The 24,357-nt window shown below is 41.2% G+C and overlaps 2 protein-coding genes and 1 long non-coding RNA gene across 16 annotated transcripts in view; 1 reads left to right on the top strand and 2 right to left on the bottom strand.

Annotated features, from left to right (window-relative positions):
* The window catches only part of JAKMIP2 (janus kinase and microtubule interacting protein 2), a 41,274-nt gene extending 31,692 nt beyond the window's left edge, over positions 1-9,582 (bottom strand). For 5 of the 11 annotated variants that reach the window (XR_015276759.1, XR_015276758.1, XM_086851882.1 and 2 more), the window contains exon 1: positions 9,454-9,582. The gene's annotated coding sequence lies outside the window, so the exon portion shown is untranslated. Of the gene's footprint in view, positions 1-3,289; positions 3,397-4,863; positions 4,945-9,339 lie in introns of those variants that run through there. The other 6 variants (XR_015276757.1, XM_086851877.1, XM_086851879.1 and 3 more) reach the window with 3 other exon arrangements.
* A 1,347-nt stretch (positions 9,583-10,929) lies between these two features.
* On the bottom strand, positions 10,930-19,584 carry CDC23 (cell division cycle 23). Of its 4 annotated transcripts, none has more exons than XM_086851884.1 (17): positions 19,398-19,558; positions 18,844-18,916; positions 18,396-18,460; positions 17,808-17,945; positions 17,539-17,581; positions 17,071-17,176; positions 16,856-16,988; positions 15,690-15,867; positions 15,506-15,603; positions 15,209-15,290; positions 14,472-14,625; positions 14,226-14,345; positions 13,798-13,873; positions 13,464-13,525; positions 12,531-12,609; positions 12,319-12,438; positions 10,930-11,449 (listed from the first exon to the last, which is right to left on the bottom strand). In XM_086851884.1, the coding sequence occupies exons 4-17, from the start codon at positions 17,823-17,825 to the stop codon at positions 11,279-11,281; spliced, it is 1,440 nt and encodes a 479-aa protein (XP_086708010.1). In that variant the 5' UTR covers positions 17,826-17,945; positions 18,396-18,460; positions 18,844-18,916; positions 19,398-19,558; the 3' UTR covers positions 10,930-11,278. The 4 variants fall into 4 exon arrangements, with proteins under 4 accessions (XP_086708010.1, XP_086708011.1, XP_023791547.1 ...); XM_086851885.1 differs by having other exon boundaries at positions 19,147-19,543; XM_023935779.2 differs by lacking the exon at positions 18,396-18,460 and having other exon boundaries at positions 19,398-19,584.
* An 841-nt stretch (positions 19,585-20,425) lies between these two features.
* LOC147650312 (uncharacterized) lies at positions 20,426-22,825 on the top strand. Its single transcript, XR_015276756.1, has 2 exons — positions 20,426-21,772; positions 21,876-22,825. It is a non-coding gene; the product is annotated as an uncharacterized LOC147650312 (long non-coding RNA).
* The last annotated feature ends 1,532 nt before the right edge of the window (positions 22,826-24,357 follow it).

The raw sequence follows: 24,357 nt of genomic DNA, 5'->3' as shown, positions 1-24,357 counted from the left end.
CCAATATGCATGCCTCCCATGGTAACTAATTCCATAGAATGTGTTAGAGATGAGCTTGGGGACTTAGAAAAGAAACAGAATTCTATTAATTCTTAGAATCTTAACCAGCCACACTGCCTTTCATCTTGATAAATGAATAAATTAATGTACTCACACTTCTTCCTGCTCTTTGAACAATGCCCCATAATTCTACCAGAATGCTGCAGTGAGGTGTGCATAAGGTTGGGCTGAGGATTTATAGCTCTGATCTGACTGAGAACACTTCAACAGTGTTAAGCAGTATCCAGACTATTCAGAATAACACATCTTAATTTTCTTTCCCAAGAGAGATCCAGAGAAGCATCATTTAGCCCAATTAACTTTTAAATATGAAATAATGTTCAAAGTAAAATGTAACTGAACAGCTCCCTTTGCTGCATAGGTGCTGTCTGCTCTGGGTGTTTGTTGAAGATGGGCACAAGTACCCAGCTCTCATCTCTGCTGTGTAACCTCTCTGGTTCAAATGCTTGGGCCCTTTTCAGTGTCACTTGAGCTCTCTTTACCACAGACTTGAATGCTAAAAGACATATATTGTAATCATAGGTGCGTGGCTTACTAGACTGGTATTCAAATGAAAATAATTTGGAATACGATAGACAAGACTGTGCAGGACAAGCTGGAGAGAAGAATAGAAAATACTCACTGACAGGTGTTACAAGATGAATATAATTGCACTACAGTTCAAAGCAGTGATTTATCAGACACAGGCACAGAACTCTAGAACACCTTGGGTTATTGTGAAAATCAAGAACAGACTCAGCAGTCTTTCTTCTTCCAAACAGGAAGAAGGTGTCTGAGCTAAAGAGATTTATGAAGTACCTTTCGGTTCAAAGCAAGGGAAGGGAACCAAATGCTGCCCACACTAAGTGAAGTGTTGCTTGGCTGAATAGTTGGTGTAGGCTGCTACACTGCGGCTGAACTTTGTATTTGAGAAATGTTTGTTTGTGGGATGAAAGTCTACCTAGAGAAAGATCAGGCTTGTATTTCTGTTCCCAAATCTAACAACACTTTGCTTTATTTTCCTAATCAATATTATTTACTTCTTTTTCCCCCCAAAGACCTTGCTAGCATCAATAAAAAAAAGACAATTATCTGTGCAACACATGAAGGTTTTCACAGACCCTCATAAGTCCACAATATCACCCTACTAAGGTTGCATCTACAGAGGGTTGCATTTCTCCCTAAAAAAGTACTGGCTCTATTGAGTCTGAAGGCATCATATTATAAACCAGATCATAATTAAGACTGTAAGACAAATCTGCTCTGTGTAATTTCTAAATCTCTTCCTTTCTCAGCATTAAAAAATTAGAAAGTGCTGCAGAATGGGGGGAAATAAGAAAAGAGTAGAATCTGAGTAGATTTCAATACAGTCACCAAATCTAGAGCTGGTTTTAAAAAAGTCGTAATTTGTTTAGTGTGAAAAATCTTGGAAGTTAAGAATTTCCCTGCCTAGCAGAAAATAAATTGAAACCTTGATATTTTTCTTTTGGAAATATTGAAAGTGTCCTACTAAAATGCCCTGCTATTGAGAAATCAATGCAACATGGCTGCGAATATTATTTTGATTTACATATGTAACACTTAAAAATGAAACAGCTGTGTCAAAAGGAAGAACCATACACTAATTAAACACTGTTGAAAACTGTAGCAAAAGTGTTGCTTCAGGTCACACCACCTGTGAGTTTTGTCAAGATTATTTACTAAAACTGACATCATCTGGTTGTCTGGCAGGAAAGTCTTACTGCATAAAGGAATACATCATAATCAATAGCAGCCACTCTTCTACATCATTCTCAAGCTGACCTTCACAATAATAATTTCCAGGAATATTAAAATATCTTCTGAACTGAGCTCACAATACCCCTTGGATATGGGGCTCTACACAAGGAATACGGGATGAATCTGGTGCTGCTAGGCTCCTCATGCTAAAATTACCATTGGCCCTTGCTCTAAAACATTAACCAAAAAACCCTATCCAAGTAGCTGGCGACTCCATGGAAACAGTAAAAAGGGGACAGAAGCATTATTGTTACCCACAGCAAAGCTAAGCAGATTTGCTAAAACAATATTCAAGTATTCTGTGGCTAAAATACCATCTGTCTCTTTCTCATACAGTTATTTTTCTAGAAGCTGGCATAACACAATGCACACTGAGAACACTAACAGTGGTAAAAAAAATCCTGCCCTGTCCCAAAAGGAAGTGGACATTTTCCAGAATTAGTACTTTTCAGCATAAGATGTAAATGGACACTGACTGGAGATTCTACTTAAGAATGGCAGGAATTGTCAGAAAAAAAGACAAGCTCTATCAACCTGCCGAGCTCACTGAAAGATGGGAGCATAACAAAACATTTTAGTGGCTTTGTACTTTGTGCATTATTTTATGCAAGTAGATCACACTCAACCACCAGACAACACGCACCACCTGGAAGAGAAACACTGCAGTTCATGGTGTTTATCATATCAGGCTCACCTTTACTTGATTTTAACAACCCAACAAAACCCTCTTTTATTTAATTGAAATGCATATAAACAAGAAACAACAGAGAAGGAAAGTTTATACCCCAGATCCTTCCCCTGAAAACCCTTCCTTTTCCTTCTAAGGCCATACAAATGACCGCCTCTTGCACTACAGATACCAGAGGAAGGTATTTTACATTCACTACTAAAAATTGTCAGATATTTAAGTAAATTCTCTACTCAAAGCAGTAAGGTTAACTTTGGAATTTTTTTACCATTTTTAGCTCAGCTCTTCATACAGCAAATAAATGCAGACATTGGTTTCAGAACAGATCAGAAAAAATCTGCACTCTGGCCTCCCACATTTCTTTTAACAACACAGATCTCTACAATGAACTGTTTCCTTTATTGAATACCTTACTTCCAAACAGATTACTACCTTCTCACAGTTTCTTATCAGCCTGCAGTTCAATATAGCTTCAGAAAATGTACTTTTGTCTCCCACTCTATTGCCATCAATGCCTTAAAGAACCACATGTACACATTGCTCTAATTTTCCATATCCTGTATTCCTCTTGCTTTTTTCTTCCATTTTCTGTGAAAAGAATATGAATATGAATGTCCCCATTACCAGTTCAAAGTTCAGCAAAAACAAAGCCAGCAGTTTATCTCTTCACATTAACTTTCCATCAGAGATGTAAACACATCTTTTAGACTCAAAATACCTCTAAAAAAAACCAACATTAGAATAAATGTTTTTTTCTCATTTGTGAATTGTTGCGAATCTTACCCTTCTATCATAAGGGGAAAGATGTCATTCCTTTGTCATTCCTACAGTCTGTGAACTCTTTAAGAATGGTCTGAACAGAAATCTTTTCCACCACTGGCACAGCTCACCTGAGAAAAAAGTACCCATCATGCTTTGCCTTTGTTTCCCAACAAAACAAACCAAATGAAAATGTACTGTGTAGCACCACGCATACTGACTTAAGCAGCTCTGCTCAAATGGGAAGAACAGAAATTGACAAACAGCTAGAATAAAGTGAAACTCATGTTAAATGTAGAATTTATCATTACAGTTTACTACTTTTTAAATAGTAAAACTTTCTGGATCATATATAGCTGGATTGTGCTGCTTTAAAATGGAAGCACCAGCTTCTGCTTGTATTATGATGACCAGGGCAGTAGTATTCTCCTCCCAGATAAGCAGGTGATGAGCTGATTTCTCAGCTGGAAAAGGTGTGAGCATGGAACACCATGCACTAGATCCAGCTGAGATGCTGGCTCATACATAATGTGACAAAGTGCAAAAAAAATTAAGATGCTTCACTTATAAGACATTCAGGATACTGTCCTGAACGTGCAGATTTTCATTAAGGCTGAAACCAGAAACATATTCTATGATAATTTCAAAGAGATCTGAATAAGCATTAAGCTACTGTATACAATTTCAAATAAATTTCCAAGGACAATGCTTAAATCCTTATTGAGTTCACCTAACACAGGCTACCACGCAGGTCACAGATACCCACTGCATATTCCAAGAAAACAGCAACATGTAGGTCATGTTGCAACCCACAAAAATCCATAACATAATGCAGAAGGGATCTGCAAGCAGTGTTGCTGAACATGACTGGGGCAGTGATCCAAGCACAGCAAAGGCACAGATGTTTGTCAGCTCTCCACTGTGCCTCTGAAACGTGTACTGGACACACACTAAACTTACAGGTTTGTTCTTGAAAGCACTTCCGAATTAATTACACAGTCTTTCCTTAGTTATAAGGTACCAAACAGTAACCAACACAATTGCTCTTTCAAATGTAAATAATCCAATCTTTTTCCAGTGCAACAGTCCCCACATACTCTTTGTTCACCTAAGAGTACCTGATCACAATTTCCTGTCAAAGAGGGGACGTGAAAAGGGGATATTATTAAATATTAAATAAATTGTATTAAATAAAGCAGATTCTCAAAAAATTACTGCATTTCATTTTGTTCCTCACCAATGCACAGAGATGGAATAGAGCATCTTATAGAACTTTAAATATTAAGTCCAAATAAACACAGTGAAAAAACACCCAAGGACTTAACTACAAACCACAGAACTTAAAAATCACATTCATGTTCAGGAAAATCTAAGTGTATATTATGTATTAACATAATTTTAAGTCTTATAATTTTTGTACATCAAGCCTACCCCAAATACATGCCAAACAGTACAGTATTGATTCTAATTAATTTTATCACTTGTAACATTGGGAGTTCTTAGGATTTTGCTTACATTACAGAAATGAAAAATTAGAATTATTTCTGCACCCATTTAAAAAGTCAGCTTAGTGAATATTAACAAATCAGTGCACATACAGGGGTGGGGGAGAAAAATCCAGAAGCCCCAGCTCCACCATTTCTCCCAACTTTATATGCTCACTCATTACTGGTTACCCTAAACCACCTGTGACCTCAATGCAATTTTCAACAGCTGTTTCTTCTTCTTTTCAGTTTTAATTTCCATGTCATTTAGGCCCTTTGTTTACAGTCCATGCAATGTAAGGTTTAACAGGTCTTTCCCTTAAACACTTTCAGGAATACTGTAATATACAATTTCAAAAAATTAAACTAATAGCTTAAGAAATGGAGTACAGAGTAAAGATACTACCTCCTGGATGGAGATGGAAGGAATGCATAAAATGAAAATGTGAACTAACATGTAATTTAGCATCAGCCCCTCTCAATTAATTCAAATAATTCATTATTTTTTATAAAATAATCTGAGATACTGTTATACTTTACATTATCACTTTTAACATAAAAGAAGACCTGGCATACCATACCAGATCTTCTGTCCTAACAATTTTCTAAGGTACATGAGTCTGCTTTATTATTCATTAGAATACATTTCACCCAAAAATAGACATGGAATTGTAGTCTATCCAGTCTTCATTTATATTCCTTATTTGTTGGTATTTGTTAAACTGTTAACTAAGGTTTCCTTGCTCAGCTGTGTACTAAAGTGTGTGCTGCATTTGCATGCCTCTTTCTTGTGAAATGCTGCTGTGTGGATGGTCACATATATCAGTTCACTCTGCTTCTCTTGTGACCATGGATGATGCACACTGTTCAACACAGAGAAACGTGATGTCCCAGTATGATCTTCTAGAGAAAGCACAGATCCCAAAGTTTACAGGATGAGTGATGGTTTCTCAGCAACCCACCAGTGATCCAAATGCATGAAAAGGAAACCATACAGCATCATCGGTTCTAGCAAGAAGAACCGAAAGCCCATGTTCCTGAAAATACTTGCATGTATTTTTTTCCTTTCAAGTTCACTGGATGTTTCAGAGTCCAAACTGCAGACTGTGATCCACACTGTTCTGTCATTTCCAAAGAAGCTGTATTTACACTTAATTGACCTGACAGCGTTCAGTGTGGCCACACCATAGAGCTTTTTCATGGTTCTTTCAGCATGCTGTTGAATTTTCTATTTAGAGCCCTACCTCCTGAAGCAAAGATTTCTAGTCCTCATATTTTAAAGGATAAATTAAAACAGACCTTAAAGATACAGAAACTAGAAGTACTACCAAAATTACATTTTTCTACCCTCATGGATTCTGAATTTTGAGAGTTGATAACATAGAACTGCATAGATGCTTTGCACAGACCTATAAAGAGAAGGCAGCAGATAAACCATCTTTGTAGATGGGAAGATAAATTTGCTATAATCTGATAAAGACCTTGAAGGGATATAAATTTATAAAGGAACTTTGAAGACGTTACCTGCTTGGAATTTAACTAAGCTATTGATTTCAAAACACATAATGCAAACATGTGATTATAAATTCCAGTAAATAATAGTTTTAAAATTTGGTTTTTAAAACAAAAACATTTGGTTTGCAGTCATGTAATACAAATACTGCATTGCCATGCACAAAGATTAAAGAGAAATCTGATGGACCTAGAAAATACAACATCACTGGAAAGTGATTCAAAATTCAGGCATCTGGTACAGACTATTTTGCTGCCTTTCCACTTCACAAAGACAATAGAAAGCAAAATATTTACAATATTAAAAATTACCACAACTGAGTAGTGAAAGCATCTTCAGGCTCACACAGCTTGGTTACAAAGAAGACGGGAAAACTCCAGAGATTATCATTAACAAACTACTTGGATTTTAACTGCTCAAGCTACATCTGAATTATACCAGCCTTACAGCAGTACATGCCATCACCACACCTTTGTTACAGTTGAAGGACTATTTTTGTAACTTTCTAAACCACACTGTCAACTATTAAATGAATGAATACAGTAATGAAAATTACTCTGGGCATCATTCTATGGTTACATTTCACAGCATTTTCCTAACTTGAATACCCTGAGGTCACTCACACTTTGTAATGACAGAGAACTTATGCAGTATCTTTTCAGCTACATTGAAGTCTTGATAGTAACCTAGCATATATTTACAAATTAAAATAGCTAATCACCTCCTTAAAACACAACCACACATAACTGTACATAAACTCCACCTTATATTCCATTCTTAATGTACAGGATACCAAAGCTCTTATTCAGAAGATTATTTAGCTGGGAATGGCCTCTGAAAGCAGCAGGATTTCAGAAGCCACTGAAAGATGACAGTGGGCAAGGTTCTCAGAAGGGAGGCTGAGTCAATGCATTAGCAGTATCTCAGAGCTTGAAGTTAGGCTTGGGGAGGACACTGGAAATACCTGTCTCAAAATCATCTCCAAGGTGAGAGTCACATTTCTCTACCTTAGGCACTACCAAAACAGTCAGTCAGAGAGCAGAAGTCAGAAAGGTTGCAGTATCAGTCACTGGCAGTCTACTCCCTTCTGCTAGGAGTTCTGCTGACAAGCAGGGAGTCCCAGCAGACCACCAAATTGCCACAGCTCTGGGAAATGGACAAAGCCAAAGAGGCAATCCATCAACAGCTTCTGGCAGCCACCTCCACTGAGTAACTCCTATGGAAACCCCAGCAAAAACTTTCCAGACTTTCCTCCCTGAGGCTTCTCCTTTGGATTTTGCTTCCTGTGGAAGCAAGGGTGGAACAGGTTCCAATCACACTACTTGATTAGAATCACAGAATACCTCAGGTTCAAAGGTACCCATAAGAACCACTGAGTCCAACTTCCTGCTACTCACAGGACCACCTAACACTAAACCAATGTGGCTAAGAGCATCATTCAGATAGTCCTAGAACTCTGATAGGTTTAGTGCCCTGAGCACTTCCCTGGAAAGTCTGTTCCAGTATCCAGCCACCCTCTCAGTGAAGCAGCTTTTCCTACTGTCCTGTCTGAACCTCTCCTGATGCAGCTTCATTCCATTTCCTTGTGTCCTACCTACTCCTGGTCACCAGAGAGAGGAGATCAGCACCTCCTCCTCTGCTGACCCCCTTGAGGAAGCTGTAGATTGTGATAGGGTGACCCCTCAGCCTTCTCATCTCCAAGCTGAACAAAGCAAATTACCTCAGCTGACCCTTCTAAGCCTTGTCCTCAAGGCCTTTCCCCATCTTGGTCACCCTGCTCTGGACATACTCTTAATAGTTCAATATCCTCGTTTTATGGAGGTGCCCATGACATCTTTTGATTGACACAGAACTACTTATAGAATACTTGTGTCTTGTGCCCTCTTCAACAATGACCATCTCACTACTCCCATATTTCACAAAAATCATACTTATACCTAGAAAATCTTTTAAAATCGCCAGGTGTTTATCTCACTGAAGTACCTATCTGAGCAAGGTTGAGTACCAGCAGAGGCAGATTTGCAGCACAGAAGCCCTGGGTTTGAAATTCCCATGCAGAGCAATAGGCCAGATCAATAGAAACAAAACCTGAGTAGAGAAGAAACATTAAACCTCCCGTTATTGCCTGAAAAGGAACTAAACATTCTCCTGATGGGCTACCCTGATGCTTAGACCAAGCACCATACCTGCATCACGGCAGAATCTGACCCAGCAAATCAGAGACATTGAGAATGGGAGTCCAACATGTCATCTTACAGTGAGGTACAGGACAGCACCAGAATGAAGATGTTTTTTAAAACAGCATCTGTTTTTGTTTTTCTTACAAGAGGTCAAATTAAATTTTAAAAATATGTAAGTTTCTAGGTTCCCAACGTAGAAGGTATAAGCAGTATCTTTTAAATATTTGTATTCACAGCAAAAAACAGAAACCGGTTACAAATGAGTATTCAGTGCCATAAGGTAGCTCAAATGTAGGATCTAGATCTCGCCTAAGTGGCCAAAATGAATGAGAGATGGCAATCCGGTAATTTAAGCATAAATTGCATACCAGTCCAAGAGTTCCTCCATCAGTGGCTGTGAAAGAGGCATGCGTTGCATGTACAAAGACATGCATTCTGCGGGGTCTGTGTGTGCAAGACAGAATGTATTCTCACACATAGACACGCCAGCCGTGACATGTACAGGTGCAATTCTGAACGTTATGCTGGGCAGGAAGCTTTGCGTACCGCCGCGGGAGGGGACACAAGATGCACCTCGAGTGGAAGGGAGCGCAGTGAAGCACCTGCAGGGCCGCCCTGGCCTCGCTCAGCTCGGGCTCCCCCGCGGCGCCGAGGCCCAGCCCGGGCTCCGCCGATCGCCCCCAGCCCCGGCGCATCCCTTCCCCTCCCTTCCCTGCAGCAGCCGCCGCACCCAGCGCGCCGCGCCCGCATCGGGCGGACAATGACCGGCGGGCATGCAATGGTGCGCGGCCGGCGGGAGGCCGGGGCGGCTGCGGGCTGCCCCTGCCACACCTCTCCCGCCATCTCCTCTCCATCACCAGGGCCGGCGCCCGCTCGCGCTCCCCTCCCCTCCATCACCTCCATCGCTTCCTCTCCCCCGCCGCGCCGCCGCCCCGGCCCCCCGCAGCCAGCCGGTCATTGTTCTACCGCCGCGGGCGCCGGGCGACCCTCTCGTCCGCCGCCGCCGCTCACCGTGCCGCCAGGAAAAGATGCCGAGCGGCGAGGGATGAGCGCGGCGCATCCATCTTCCTGCCGCCGCGGCGGCTCCAGCGCCCGCCCCGGCCCCGCCGCCTCCTGCGCGCCGACGCTGAGGGCGCGCCCGCCCCGCCGCCGCCCCGCGGCCGAGGCTGCGCTGCCGGGCCGGGGCTGCGGCAGCCCCGCCCGCCCCGCCGCAGCGGCGCTGGCAGCACCGGCCGAGGAGTGCTCGCGGCGCCCCGGCCCCAGCGGCTCCTTCAGGCTCCTTGCCGGCGGGGTTTGACCAAGCCGGCCTCTGAGGGCGAAGGGCCGCGGCCCTAGGTCAGGGTGACACGAAGAGTCCGGAGCCCCCGTGGCCCCAAGCTGCAGCTCGCCCCAGGCCTTGCGACTCCCGAGGGGCACACCTCATTACTAGACTCCATTTGGACAGCACGTCAATGGCCACGGTATTTGGGAGCGTAACCTTCGTCACCCTGGGGTCTACCTATCCAATCCCCGTCTTTCCAGCTTACAGACAAGGTCACTTATGGAAGCAACAGTATCAAATGCTTCGCACAAACCCAGGTATATGACGTGACTCACTACTCCCTTATCCATTAGCACGTAGAGGGCCACCAAGTTTGCCAAGCACAATTTGCCCCTAGGGTCAACAATTTTACAAATGGTCTCATTCATATCCTCAGGTTTGCATGGGATAATTAGGAGAGTTCTTGCAAAATGCATCAAGATCCAGTTTTACTATTTAAAGCCATCTGCAGGAGAAATGGTTGTTGAATGGATACTATGGAATGTAAGACAGTAATTTCTAGAGATAACCAGAACTAAGAACATAGGTTCCCTCTGCTCTGTGCACATTATGCAAATGCATTGTACAGAGGGCCTAGGGCTGTGACCTGCAGGTTTCCTGATGCACCCACCTGTATAATTGGTCTCATGAAGCACAGGAAGCTATGGCTAAATGGAAAAGGATTTTTAAAATGCTTTGTCCTTGATTTAAAGACAGGCTACAGACTTAGGGGTGAACAAGGACAATAATTCTGAAACAAAGGCATAATTATCTTTTTGCCTCCTTAACAAAATAATCCACTATAGTTCATTTGATTCCATTGCTACAGTACACGTGGAAGTTGCACCACAAAGAAGTCCAAGGACTGTAACTTCACCATTATTTTTTAAACTGTGCTATCCCAACTCCTTTTCTACTGAAAGCCAAAACTATCCATCAGATCTACAGTGAAAACTCAAGACAGCTGTCACCTGTAGCTACTTGGGATTCCTCTGACATTTGCCAATCCTTTACCATCCCCATGGGACCTACCTCTAAGTACCTTTTCTACTGCTTTAGTGAAACGTTTCCTGCATAGTTCAAGACAAGAAAAAGTCATTTAGTAGACAGGTAGGTACCAGTCTCTGGTGAGGACAGCAGTGATAACACTACGAGGTCATCCAAAGAAGTGTAGTAAAGACCAGAGGTAACCTGGCAGAATCAAACTTAAAATGTATTTTAAATCAAGCACAAGCTCTTCCCAGTGCCTTACTTAGGAGTAGTCCTGTGTAGTGGGGCATGTCTGCCCTCTGACTGGAACGACTTGGTGAGAAATAGAGCAGGTTCTCACATTGCAGCACAGGCACTTTCACATCAGGCTTCCCTTTGTCTGTTGGGGCCCATCTGTCTTCATCTGTGAACTCTGCTAACTGAACTCTCCTACCTTTCACGTGAGGGCAACAACAAAAGGAGGAATTTCCCTAGAAAGAAGTAAATGATTGCATGTCCCATCTGCAACGTCACATCCAATGCACAAGTTAGAAGTATCAGAATCGCTCATGGTGTAACAGAAGACAAATTGAGAGGGGAGACACGACGTGTGGGAGTGTTGTTGGCTGACAAGGATGCAGGAAGGAAAAAGGGAGCAGCAACATCTGTGGATGATGTTTCTCCTTGGTTGCGAAGCTGTAAGATCTGGCGCAGCAGGGCCTTTCCTTCTTCTCTAGTCTGAAATTAATTTGTAGAAAACAGAACAATACGCCTATGAATGGATGGTTTCTGGGTCAAATTCTGTATGTAAGCAGTGTAATTTAAAGTCATTTGTCATTCTGTAAGGCTACAAGCTATAAAATCCATTCTCAATTATTTTTTCTTCTGCTCATTAGAAATGTTAAGGTAAGTTACTTTTTCGGTTTCAGTCTTTCCTCCTTTTGATTGGTATGTTTCTTGGGTGTTTCAGAGAACAGAACCATCAACCACCAAAGCTCTCTAAATATTCCAGCAAAAGTAGATTTGGAAAACTTTGAATAAGGTGAATTCAGGTTGTAGAGAGCTCCAGGCAGCTTTGTCAAGGATAGGCCAAACGCCATGCACTCATGGTTAGTGTCAACCACTAGGTTGAAATTAAAAATCCCGAACAGCCCACTTACAGATACGTAACATCGCAGAGTAAGGAGTTGCACGCAAAACTCAAGTACTATTATTTTCTCTGCATTGTCTACACATAGAAGATGAGAAAAAAGAAGTTTCTGAAGTACCACCACTATACAGTGTGTGGGAGTGACCATTCAACTACCTCCTCACCACCAAAATTTTTAGCAGCCTTAAGACTACCATATGAAGCTTCAAATTATTTTACTTAATGAGTACCAATGAGATATGGTTCAATTTCACTATCTACACCACATTCCATGACTTTTATCAACCATACTCAGCATGACTAATCAGGTACACAAGACAACCACCACTCAGGATGTGATCTGTATGGCAGACAGCCCTCATTCCTTCATAAAAGATTCCTTCTACTCTGAGGGGAGCCAAGATCAAGGTCACAGATCCCCTAAGAAAGAAGCACCAAAGACTGCACAGGTACTCACATCATTGAAGGCACAGCATTTCTGAGCACATGCTGAGGCTTCATCCCAAAGTTTACATTTGAAGTAGTACTGGGCGAGGTAACGAAATGCAGTGCTGACCTCCAGGTGCTCCACTACCTCCTACAGTGAGTGGGGTAAAAAAAATCTGTAAGTGCCTTCCAAAGTAGTTCTACACCATGTTCACTTTTTTAATTCTCAAGATATCATCTTACCCCACAGGAATAGATATCCTGGATGTATTTGATGTAACACTGAGCTGCCTGTTCAGATTCATTCAGCTGTTCATGCAACCTAGAAAAGGAGAAAAGTGGGTCACTGGAACAAGACTGCACTGTTGAAGACCTTCTTGGTCTATGAGAAATACCTGCTCACCCTGACCTGGACTAATGCCAGGTCCTTTTCCTTCCGAATTTGCAGGACACGCAACATGTACTGCCCCTTGTGGAAAGAGATGATCCAGCTTGCATTCATGCTGACAAGGAGGTAGTCAGATAGTGACTAGACAGCTAGAAGCAGTGACAAACAAAGCAGGGGCCTTTGTTTATTCTGCTGCATTTTAAACTTTTTAACAGACCTTTGCCATTCTACTTACTCACTATTTCCTCCGGTGCTCCTTCTTCCCCTGCTACAGCCCAAATCTGTACAGCAGTTTCACTTTTCACTTGCCTTTTTTTCCCCCTTTGCTTTTCCCACTTTGTATTACTTTATCCCCACCAAAAAAATTAGTGCTGATGTCACAGTATTCACATTAGACCTTTTCTAATGTCACAGCCATATACTAGAGAGGAAAAATAAAATCAAACTACAATTTTGTACATCATCTACTGTCATGGGCTGCTTTTAAGTTGTAATACAATAATTACAATTGCTAGCACTGCCTGCTCAAATCAGGAATCACCTCAGAAGTCCTTTGCAACCCACATTATGGTATCAATCTCTAGTTATCCTGATAGAAACAAAGATAATGCTGGATGCCAAAATTTGCAGTCACTACAGCCCTAAAGATACCAATTCTCACATAGCTCAAAAAGTAATACTACCTAACAGCAATTCCACTTGTTTATGTTCTGTACATTATCATTAGGTATCAAAGTGCAACTTGCATTTAACACAACCCTGACAGTTCAGTGAAGGTACATACTCACTTGGCAAGTTTCACAAGTGCCATTTTCTCCACATCTCCCACGGCATAGGCTCTCCAATAGCACTGTCAAGGAAGAAAAGTCAGTCAAGCATGCCACAAAAACTACCCCAGCTCATGACTCCAGCATGCAAGTCAGAAACAAAAAACTACAGTGTTTGTCAGCAAAAGAGGCATCTGTAGACAACTCCTTACTTATTAGCTGCTCTAGTTACATTGCAGCAGTACTTCCCCAGCTGTAACTGACAACGAGTTTAGGTAGCATTAGCTACATATTTTTGTGCAATTCCACCCAATGTTCTGGGAGAGACCCTAAAGTCTTACACATCAGTTCTCACCTTCTTAGCTTCCACCAACTGATTGAGTTTCTCATAGCATTCTCCTAGAGCAACCAGCATACGAGAATCATTTGGTCTGTAAAAGAGCAGTTCAGCTAGTTCAATGGACTGCCAGCTGATCTCAGGGTGAGGGGAAGGTGGGGGTGTGGTCAAGGGAAAAAAATAATCTATACCTGGCAGTCTGTCATCCTTCTGCATAAAACATCACTCATACTCCTGACCAGTCATCCTCAACATTTAACTGACAAAGCTTTTGTGAACAATTAACTAACACAACTAAAAGGATTTGTAACAGTGAGACTGCACACATCACAAAGCATTGATATTTTTTATCTTTCCCCAATTTAGTTCTTGTATGTAAATTCCTCAGCCAGTATCAACCATATCAGAATAAAGACCAATAAACATGGCTCCATTCTTAACTTTACCTGAGTTGGTGGGCCCGCCGGTAGTAGTAGAGACAGTAAAATGGCATTTTGAGGATTTCATAGGTTTGTCCTAAGCCATACCATGCTCTGTAGTCCCTTTTGTTCACCTCTATTGCATGCCTGTCAAAGAAAAGGAGATGAAATAGACAGAAATTAAGAATCAAAATCAAGTCCAGCAAAACACTATGAAAAAATAGAAGATATTTCAGAAGCAAACACCATTTTGCGCATGTACATGAGCAGTACCTATAAGCCTGGATAGCTGCAGATGTGTTCTTCATTTCCATATACTCATGTCCCATAAGTGTCCAGGCTCCTAGATAACGAGCATTCAGTTTCAACGCTCTCTGGAAATAGAGTGCTGCTTTTTCATGCTGGGAACGCAAGCTGTAATAATTTCCTAAAGTAAAATCATAATATTTAAATAAATTTTAAAAACCCACAACCAACCAACCAACAAAAGAAGCCAACAGCAACAGAGAAACAGAAAAAAGGATGTAATGCATATTACCTACTATCTCCTAACAAAATATGAAGAGTCCTAATAAAGACAGAACTGATTCAAACCTCAAGAGACCTAATTGCACTCTGTTCGCCAGTGTTCTGGTCAATCCTTTCCAAGCTGTAACAATCAATTTATGATTCCATCCCGTTGGAATGTCATGATCTAACAAATTAATTTCCTGCTCCTGACACACAATTATTTCCATTGGAGTTTGAAGACTATAAAGGGATTTTCAGGTACATGGGTCTCCTTTCTGCCCTAGTAATATTACAGCAGCATTCACAGAGAAATGAGGTACTGTGTCATTTAGTCTGCTTTTCAGGCTCCACATTCACCAAGTGAATCCACATTCACCAAGTGGTGATTTTGATTACCTTGCTGGCTGATCACTTCCACAAGTGTTTCCAAGATTCCCTTACACAGACTACAGACAACAAAGTAAGATGCAAAAATAACATGTGAAAGAACTGGCTCTCACCGATTACACAGCAGGTCTCAACACGGTACTTGTCTATCTCACAGAGATTATGAGCCAAGTAGCTCAACTCAGGCTTCATGCTCTAGTGAAACAAAAGATTAAAGTGATGAGAGAGTACATTATGTTTTGAAAGAAAACCTAATAAACTGACAATGCATACAGTGCATCTCTTCCATGGAGTCGGGAAGCAGAAAACCCATATTCAGAGAGGCCAGACAGCACCAGCTGCTTTGCCAGTGTTTAACATACCTCCAACAAACATCATCACTATGGACAGGCCACAGGAAGAGTGCTTACCCTTACATAGAGCAAGTTGGAGAAAGTGTCCATGTTTTCTATCCTGTAAGGATCTTGTTTCCTCAGCTCATTGAAGATGGATAAAGCTTTGTCAATATCTGAAGAAAGACCAGCATATGGGACACCAACAACTATAAATGACAGGTTGGCATTAAGAGGGTCATTCCTACTTAGTGTCACTGACCTCTTATATTGTGGTAAGCAACTGCAATCTGAGAGATGATATAAGTGCTTTTGGAAAATCCTGCATCAATGAGACTCTGATACTTCTGCAGAGCTTCCTCTATCAGCTGCAGCTCTGTATAAATGTGTGCAAGAAAGAACTCTTTCATCCATGTATCTGGCAAGGACAGGAACTTCAACTAGCAAGAATCAAAGAGAAGAAGGAAGAGATGACAATCAGAAGTATTATACAAGCTACACGTGGCAAAGAATCCATAATCTTCCCTCCCATGATTTAGAAGATGGTCCTGAGGTAGGAGGCTTTCAGTCACTTTCTTAAACCCATTTGGTCAATGGGGAAGAAATTGTCTTCAAATATGACATCACCTGGCTCTTGCTTCAGCCATTGAATTCAAAAGTCCTTTGAAAGACTGCACTTTCTTGCTATGTTTGAACATCATTATCTTAACACTAATTTCAATGAATTAAGTGAGCAGACTCAAAATTATATAATAAAAAATGCACTTCCCTTTTTCCACAAATTGGTAATACTCTCTTCTGCATCACTTTTTTAAATGATGGGGTTTTTTTAAAAGTACTGTTTTGAATACTTCACCAGCCAGAATTTACTGACAAATTAAAGGAGTGAACTCCAATTCCATGCAGAAAGAGAAATAATCCATTTTGGTTGTATATCTCTAGTTCATTTCTTTGATATAATTCACCTCCTATGTGGCTTTGTACATTATTATTTCAGTTTTGAAAGCGGTGATTCTATATATCCTTTCAAGCTATCAAAAATGCTCAATAACTGAGGAATTTGAACCAGATTAAGGAAAAAAAAAAAGGGGAAGTCTCTTAGGAGGATCTACTTCATGTGACAAGGTGATAACCGCAGTAACAACTCCTTCCAAAATACAGAAATTAGGAATTTCTTAAACTACTTTGTCAGTGAATAATAAGAAACTAGCCCTGCCTGTATAAAGATTCTCAGGCTACAGCATGGCAAGCAATTGAAGGTAAAGAGGATTTAACAATATAATTTACAGTCACGGATTGCCTTGCATGACAGTGTCTTACAGAATGAAGCAATGGGCAACATCAATCTTGTGACAACAGAAACTGGTCACTGAATCAGGCCAAACTCTTGAGATTTGTTACCACATCTTGATATCTCCAAAGTTTTACCATCTCTTTATCTGTAATCAAGTTGCAAAGTTCCAGCCAGGCTCCCCAATGCAAAGGCAGTGCATGAGCAGCTTCAACAAACACATCTATTGCTTCTTTCACCAGGTCCAGTTTCCGCAGCACAACACCATATCTGTAAAAAAAAAGTATCAGGTTGACAAGAACCATTAAATTCTGCATATCCACACAAATATATAAGAAATACATGCACTTACAGATAAAGGCCAAATCCATCCAGTTCCTGTGCCTTGTGTTTCTTGCTGAGCTCAACTCTCAATTCTCGTAGAGCTTCATTTTTCACCTGTCCTTTTTCCAAAGGTCCTACATGAAGAGAAAGTCACACAGCTAGCTTTCAATAAGGAGTCTCACCACAGCAGTGCAAAGTCTAGGTCACATTCAGAATTATTACTGACATGACATGAAGGCTTCCCAGTCTGCATTTATTTTCCTCATTTTAAAGAAAATTGCTTAGTCTGATCACCCAGTTTAAAAGAAGACCTAACAGATGAAAATCTGTAACCTGTAACTAAGCAAATGAATCAAAAGACAATGAAAGAAATCACATAACACACTATTATCCAAAAAATTGAAGGGAAAGCTATAGACCCAAGAGGAGTTACATGAAGAGCCAACAGCAAAAGCTTCATTATCTCATCATGAGTTTCTTGACACCAGAGACTTACCCAAACTATCAACTGTCTCATCATCCTTCTTCTTTTCCCCTGACTGTGGAAAAGAAAAGAAATCCAAGATTACATTACAATAGTATATTTCCTGTGTTTGCTGCAGCACTTGCAGCAGTGTGTAAACTGACAAGCACAGTTTTGAAAAGAACAGCCCTATCTTTCTTTACCCTAACAAAGAATTTGGACTTCAAGGTGGTCATTAGGAACAGAAAAAGCAAAAAAATATTATATGCCAGGCAGAGGTAGGAGGCAGAGTTCAGCCTTACCAGGTATCTGGAGTACATGTACAAGAAGTAAGCTTTCTGGCTTTTGCAGCCCTGTAAAAAGTAGGCAGCCCTGTCATATTCCTTGAGATCGAAGTAAGACTTGGCTAATGTGTAGGCATCCAGATCACGAGCATCCTCCTGCAGGGACACACAGAAGTTTTAAGACCCGAGAAGTTCTGACATACTTCAGGAAAATCATGGTTACAAACACAGAAATAAAATTGTTACAAAAGCTAAAAAAGTAGTTTATCCATCTTTATAGATGGTTTCAGTACTATCAGAAAAGTTCCTCCACTCCCACACACGATCCGATTCTACAGTTCTCAAATAATGAATACAGACTATTTACAAGCATTTAAAATAAATGGTGAGATTTCAGAAACAAATTGTGGCAAGCTGCCAGAAGGCAAGACTTAGCTCTTCAATTAGTATGAAGGACCATAAACAAGAAACCTGCTCAGGAATTCCATATAAAAAAATATTAATCTGCTAGAGATCAATATGAAGAGAACACTTCCTTGGTAGTTATACCTTGAAATGCATTTATAACATGTAACACTTCTATAATACACCAGCACAGGCACATACCTATGAGTTCTACTGTGCTCCTACAGAGGTGGGGATGGAGACACAACTTGTCTCTCTCTTGTGTCCTAACAAGCACAAGTTTAATGGCAAAACATAACTTGTATTAAAATAAATTTTCACCTTAATAAAGAGAAATAAAAATAAAGTAGCATGCGTGTGATCTCAAATTTGGCTTACAGAGTGCCTCACTTAAGACACAGCAACTGATAATGCTTTCATCTGGCAAAGCACATTTAGCTCTATTGCCCCATTGAACACGGTATGGAAAGGATGTTCCCAGCATTAGGGCAGGATTGGAGCTCAGCTCAGACTCCCACCCATAGGATTTGGAAGACTGCAATCACATATTTTCCTCCATAGTTAAAATTAAATAGCCCACCCCAAGAGCTGCAGAACCTTCTGCCAGAGCTCACAGCCACTTTTCCCCAAGCACAGCCTGGGCCCATACCTCGGTGAGCACAGGGGGAGGCGGCAGTTCACTCAGCGGCAGTGGATCCAGGGCGAATGCAAGTTCAGCAGCCCTGAGGGAAAATCAACATTAGAAGCACTGAATCATCAAGGTTCACTGTAAGATCATCAAGTCCAACCGTTAGCCCAGCACCACCAATGTAATCCCTAAACCACATAACCTAGTGCCAGATGTAGACACCTCTTAAGCACCTTCAAGGACTGTGACTCCACCACCTCCCTGGGAAATCTATTCCAATGCCTGACCACCTGGACAACGAAAAAAAGTTTTCCAATATCTTACTGAATCTCCCCGATCTCAATTAAAGACCATTTCCTCTGGTCTCTTCCCTGCAGGCATGACAGAAGAGACTGGCTCCCACCTCAGTGCAACCTCTTCTCAGGGAGTTGTAGAAAATGATGAGGTAACCGCGAGCCTCCTCTTCTCGAGACTAAACAAACCTAGCTCCGTCCCATCCTCCCTCTCGGCACAGAACACATTAGCCCGGAGTCCGCCGAGCTGGGGCCCGGCCAGCTGTGCCCGGCCCCGCTCACCACTTCCCGCTGTGCTGCAGCCCGCGCTCGCGGCTCCGCTCCGCCACGCTCAGCAGCTGCTTCTTGATCTCCCGCAGATCCGAGAAGTCGCCACCGCCCGCCACCGCCACCATTGCCGCCGCCATCGCCTCAGCCCGGCCAATCACAGCCCCGTCTGCCACTCCAGCCAATCACAGCATCGCACACTGCGTGCCCTCCCACCGGCCCGACCAATCACAGCTCCATCAGCCCGTCTGCCCAATCACTGCCGCGTACACTGCGTGCCCGCTCCCCCGCCCCTATAGGGAGCCGTCTCCTTGGGCTGGTGCGAGAGGTCTCGCGCCAATCCCGGGCGCGCTCCCGAGCCGCGCTGTCTGATTGGCCGCTTGTGAAGGGCGCGCTCCCGCGGGGGGCTCAGGCCCTGCTCCCGCGGCGGGAGTCGGAGGTGGTGGCGGTGAGGGGTCAGGCCCGACACCGAGAAACACGAGGCTTCCTAATTTCTCGTTTAATTCTTAGCTGACAGGGGAAATATTCCTTACGTGCCACCGTGCTCTCAGCTCCTAGTTGTCAAGATCAGTTTTTTGTTGTAAGAAACAATCAGTTGATTGTTTCTTAAGGAGGTCTTTCAATTTACCTGTGTATTGGTAACACCTCCTCATTTAGTATAATTTAAAATTTTTTACTCACAGTTCATCAGCTGCCGGAATCAGTATTTGTGGTTCCAGCTGCTCAGCAGGAGATGGCGCTTCGCGCTTTCGAAGCAGCAAGGGGTGAAAGAAAAGCTCTTGACGGCTGAGTTCAATAATTCAATTGCTTAAGACTTGCTTCATAATGAGAACTCGTAATTCTTCCTGACATTCCATTCTGTAATAGATGGGTCTGTGCGTGAAAACAGATGATATCTTGGGGAAATACAAATTAACTGAGCAGTATTAACTGGGGGCTCTAGGAAGAGAGGAACTTGTGCCCCATGTTATTGCACAGCTACCTGGATGAGGTTGTCTCTTAGTCCCTCATGTTGACAAATACAAGGAAGGTCGGTGATGGAAGGGTGGGAATTGTGTCCATCATACCAATGAGTTGTGTAGATACTCTAAAAGGAAATTTTTTCTTTCAAAGTTGAGATCTTCAGATGTACAGTTGATGCTTGATGAAATCCTATGTAAGTGGTCTTTCCCAAGTGAAGTGTCTTGCCAACACAGTTAGTTTCATCTGTTGACAGAGAATAATATAATATCTTCTTTATTACGATGTCGTAAAACTCTGCTAACTTTTTAAAAGATCAGAAATTATTACAGTTCCCTGAATAAATTTACACTGAGAAGTCTGATGTGATAAGAACGTCTTTTCTACTATTGGTTCTATTCTCCATTTAGCATAGTTAATGCAACTCCCACTTTTGCTTTTTGTAGTCTGCTGGAACATCATTAATGTTAAAACTTGGAAACCATGTGACCCTAAAGTATGAGGGAAACCATTTATACTTTATTTAAATTGAGACGAAGGAATAAATTCACACCAACTGGGGATAGTTTCAAAAGGTAGAAGACCTGAATTCCAGGAAATCTGCCTATGATTTCAACAGCATTTCATACAGCATTATGACATCAGAGTAGGCTATTGTGTAGTCAGTAATGTCGTTTTCCCTCTCTTTCTCTCTCGTTCAAATCTCAGTTGTTTTCTTGTGAGGTTAATTGAGATGAAGTGACATAAAATGCCTCTGAGGGCCATGGACTAATGCATGGACTAATGCAGCAAAAGTGTTACTGTGCCTGAATCACTTCTCCATATTTGAAAAATTCATTGACTCATGCATATATTTTCTAGTTTTGATTAGTTAGAGATTTTTTGATTTAATTGCATTTGATTTGATTTAATCAATGAGCTTGGAAGTAGCAGTTAGGAGTGCATATCTAGCCCATATGCTCTGAGAAAACCAGTATGCACCATTTTCTTAGCATTTTGCCCACTAAGACCTCTGGATATCACAGTGAGTTTGTAAAGAATCCTGCAGATACTTAATATGCTGTTATTCAAGAACCTTCATATTCTTGCCAAACTGCAGTTCCCTATTTAATGGAGCATGAACTTGCTCCCTTTTCAGGAGACCAATAATTTTGTTTTAACCAGTTGTCAAAATTACGATTAGGCTGAATTCCTAGTTAGGAACTAGGAGTTTGTTTGATTGGGTTGCATTTGGTGTGCTGCTGTGCATCCTTGAGGAGGAGAAGGAGGGAGTCTGGAGATGATGCAAGGAGTAGTATACAAGGATCATTTTGCTACGTGTGCAGCTGGAATCTGCAATTGCTGAGCAGCCTGGGCTATGCTGAGGTCCTGTAGCCTGTGGCTCCACTGGCACTGCTGTCTGACACAAGTGTATGGTGCATGCCGAGAAGGTTTGTCCTACACCTATCATCCTCCCTTCACTGCTAATGACTGTGTAACTAGGCAGTAATGAAAAACTAATTTGGTCTCAAATCCATTGCTGTTTTTTCTTAGGGCGACTGAAGTCAAGAGTGAGGCAAATGAATTTGGGAAGGCAGAACTGCCCCTTTTGTTATTGGTAAAAGCTTATGCTGGAATAAATAGAAGTTATCGATATGCACTGATATTTTTTTTTTCCTACCCTCCCTCTAGGAGGGAAGTAAATAGTGCTGCTGGTAAAAAAAAAATATAAAAATTTTGATTTTTATGTTTGTATTTTTAGATGCTTTGATTTTTAGATACTGGTAGTTTCTTTATGTGTGAGCTTTGTTACTGAGCAAGTCCGAATAGATTTTTAATGTCAGGAAACTTAGAAGTTCTTTCTGCAAATGCTTATTTATAGTTGGTTTGTTCTGGCACTTTTTCCCCCCCTTTTCATTATACTTACTCTCCATTTGAGAAAAGAGAAGGATGTTTCATGGTGAACAGCAATCCATTACTATGTTTTAAGGCAGTACCATTTTATACAGTTTTGACCTTACAAAATAACTAAATGCCTGGTACCCACAGCTCTTCCTGATTTGGGAAGATGGGACTTACGGCTGCTCAGTGCAACACAAAATCAGAATGCTTGGTAGTATTTCCATTTCACATTTGTTACTGAGAGGATATATTTAATAGGAAGGATGTCATCATCAACTTGATCTTTTCAAATAAAACACGTTTCTTTAACGTTCTTTTGAACCTTAGTGTTTAGTATTTTCTGCATACTGTGTCAGTGAAAAAGCAATTATTTATATACCTGCTATAAAACCAGTGAATTTCCTGAAAAGAATGTTCTGACTGTTTTCTACATAACAGTTCCTGTGAGGCAAATGAAGGCATAGTGCAAAGTAGAGCTGTATGTACTGGATAATAAAACTAAAACAGAGGTGGATAGTTGTCCAAAGCATGTGGCTACCATCTTCACAAATAGGCTGAAGATGTTGGTACTCTGGATACCCTAGTAGAATTTACCTTGAAAATAGCTTACCTTGGCAGCTATGGATAGCTTATGAGAGTTGGTGAGCATCATCATCACTGCTCAAGAGCAGAAATCCTAGCTAATGTTTGAGCAAGATGATAAAGTGAAGAGAGTCACCCAGGTTTGATTTGGATTTGATTTTGCTTTTTTCTTTGTTTGCTTGCTTTTGGTTTTGTTTGATTTAGGGTTTTTTTAATAGCCGGAGTAAGTAGAAGTTCAGCAGGTGAGTAAATGAAGGATAGTTCAAGAGTTTATGAAACAGAACTCTTGGGTTGTGTGTTGTCCTTTACTCCTGCAGGAAAAAAACCTGTATGTGATAGAAAGAAATGTATATAAAACATGGTACTTTAGAAAGCTTTTTGAACTACTACCAAAACCTTCATCTGTGAAATGTTTCTGGTTCATCATTTTTGTGGCCCTCTGTGGGACTCTCTGCCATAGGTCTATGTCTCTCCTGTACTGGGGAGACCAAAATTGGACACAGCACTCCAGGTGTGGCCTCACCAATGCTGAGTAGAGGGGCAGGATCACCTCCCTCGACCTGCTAGCAATGCTCTTCCTAATGCATCCCATTCCATCTGCAGCTAGGGCACACTCCTGGCTTGTGTGCAGCCTGGTGCCTTCAGGATCAAGGTCCTTTCCTGTAAAGCAGGTTTCTAGCTGGGTGGCCCCCAGCATAAATGTGCGCGTGTATTAAGAAAGTAATTTTCTTTCTGCTTCATAGGTCTGTTGTTAGAATGAAGTTTAGAATGTTTTTAAGCAGGTTATTTTCTACTGCTGTGGTGATAAAATGAATTCTAATAAACTTTTCAGTATAGTTGTGATGATTCTTGAAATTTCACCAGTTCTTTTGGAACTTAATGGTTTGCACACCTTGCTCAAGTGAAGAATTTCTGAGGACATCATGAGTATCCAAGTAAATACTTGGAGTAGCAGTGCTAGATTACAAGGCTTTTTTAACCTCTGCTAATTAGATTAAAATTGCTAGCTTGTTAACTGAGGTGTACTAATTTGGATGGAAGATAAAGCAGTGGGCATGTAGACTTCTACCATGTTGATGAGTTGCTGCAAAAGTATTTTCTGTTGTCGCTGGATCTGATACAAATGCAAAATTTATTTCCTTGGTGTATCAGTGTATCATACTAGACATCCTGAGGAAAATTACATTAAGTATTTCTAAAGTATGTTCTGCACAAAATTGACTTTATTTTCTTTATTTGAGAGTGATACTGTTCTGAAACAGAATTTAGATATTAAAATTGTCTCATGCTAGCTGCGTTATGATGGATTACAAAGTCCAAAAATCCCAATAGTTGATTTGGTGACAGCTTGTTTCCTATGAATTTTCCACAGGCCAACAGAAGTTGAGGTAATAAGGACTTCCAGTTTAACTCTAACACTAATATGTTCAGTGCTACCTCTAGCCATTGAAGTATTTCTTTTTTGTAATTCATGCTTTTAAACTATTTCTGTGAGAGTTTTGTGAATTTTGTCTAGATGCCCGGTTTGTTAAAGTATTTTAAACATGTGTAT

Source organism: Cyanistes caeruleus, chromosome 15, assembly GCF_971803275.1.
Source record: "Cyanistes caeruleus chromosome 15, bCyaCae1.hap1.1, whole genome shotgun sequence".
In the NCBI taxonomy this organism is placed as follows: Eukaryota; Metazoa; Chordata; class Aves; order Passeriformes; family Paridae; genus Cyanistes; species Cyanistes caeruleus.
The sequence above is the reverse complement of the archived record's forward strand: the minus strand, read 5'-3'. Positions and strand labels throughout refer to the sequence as shown.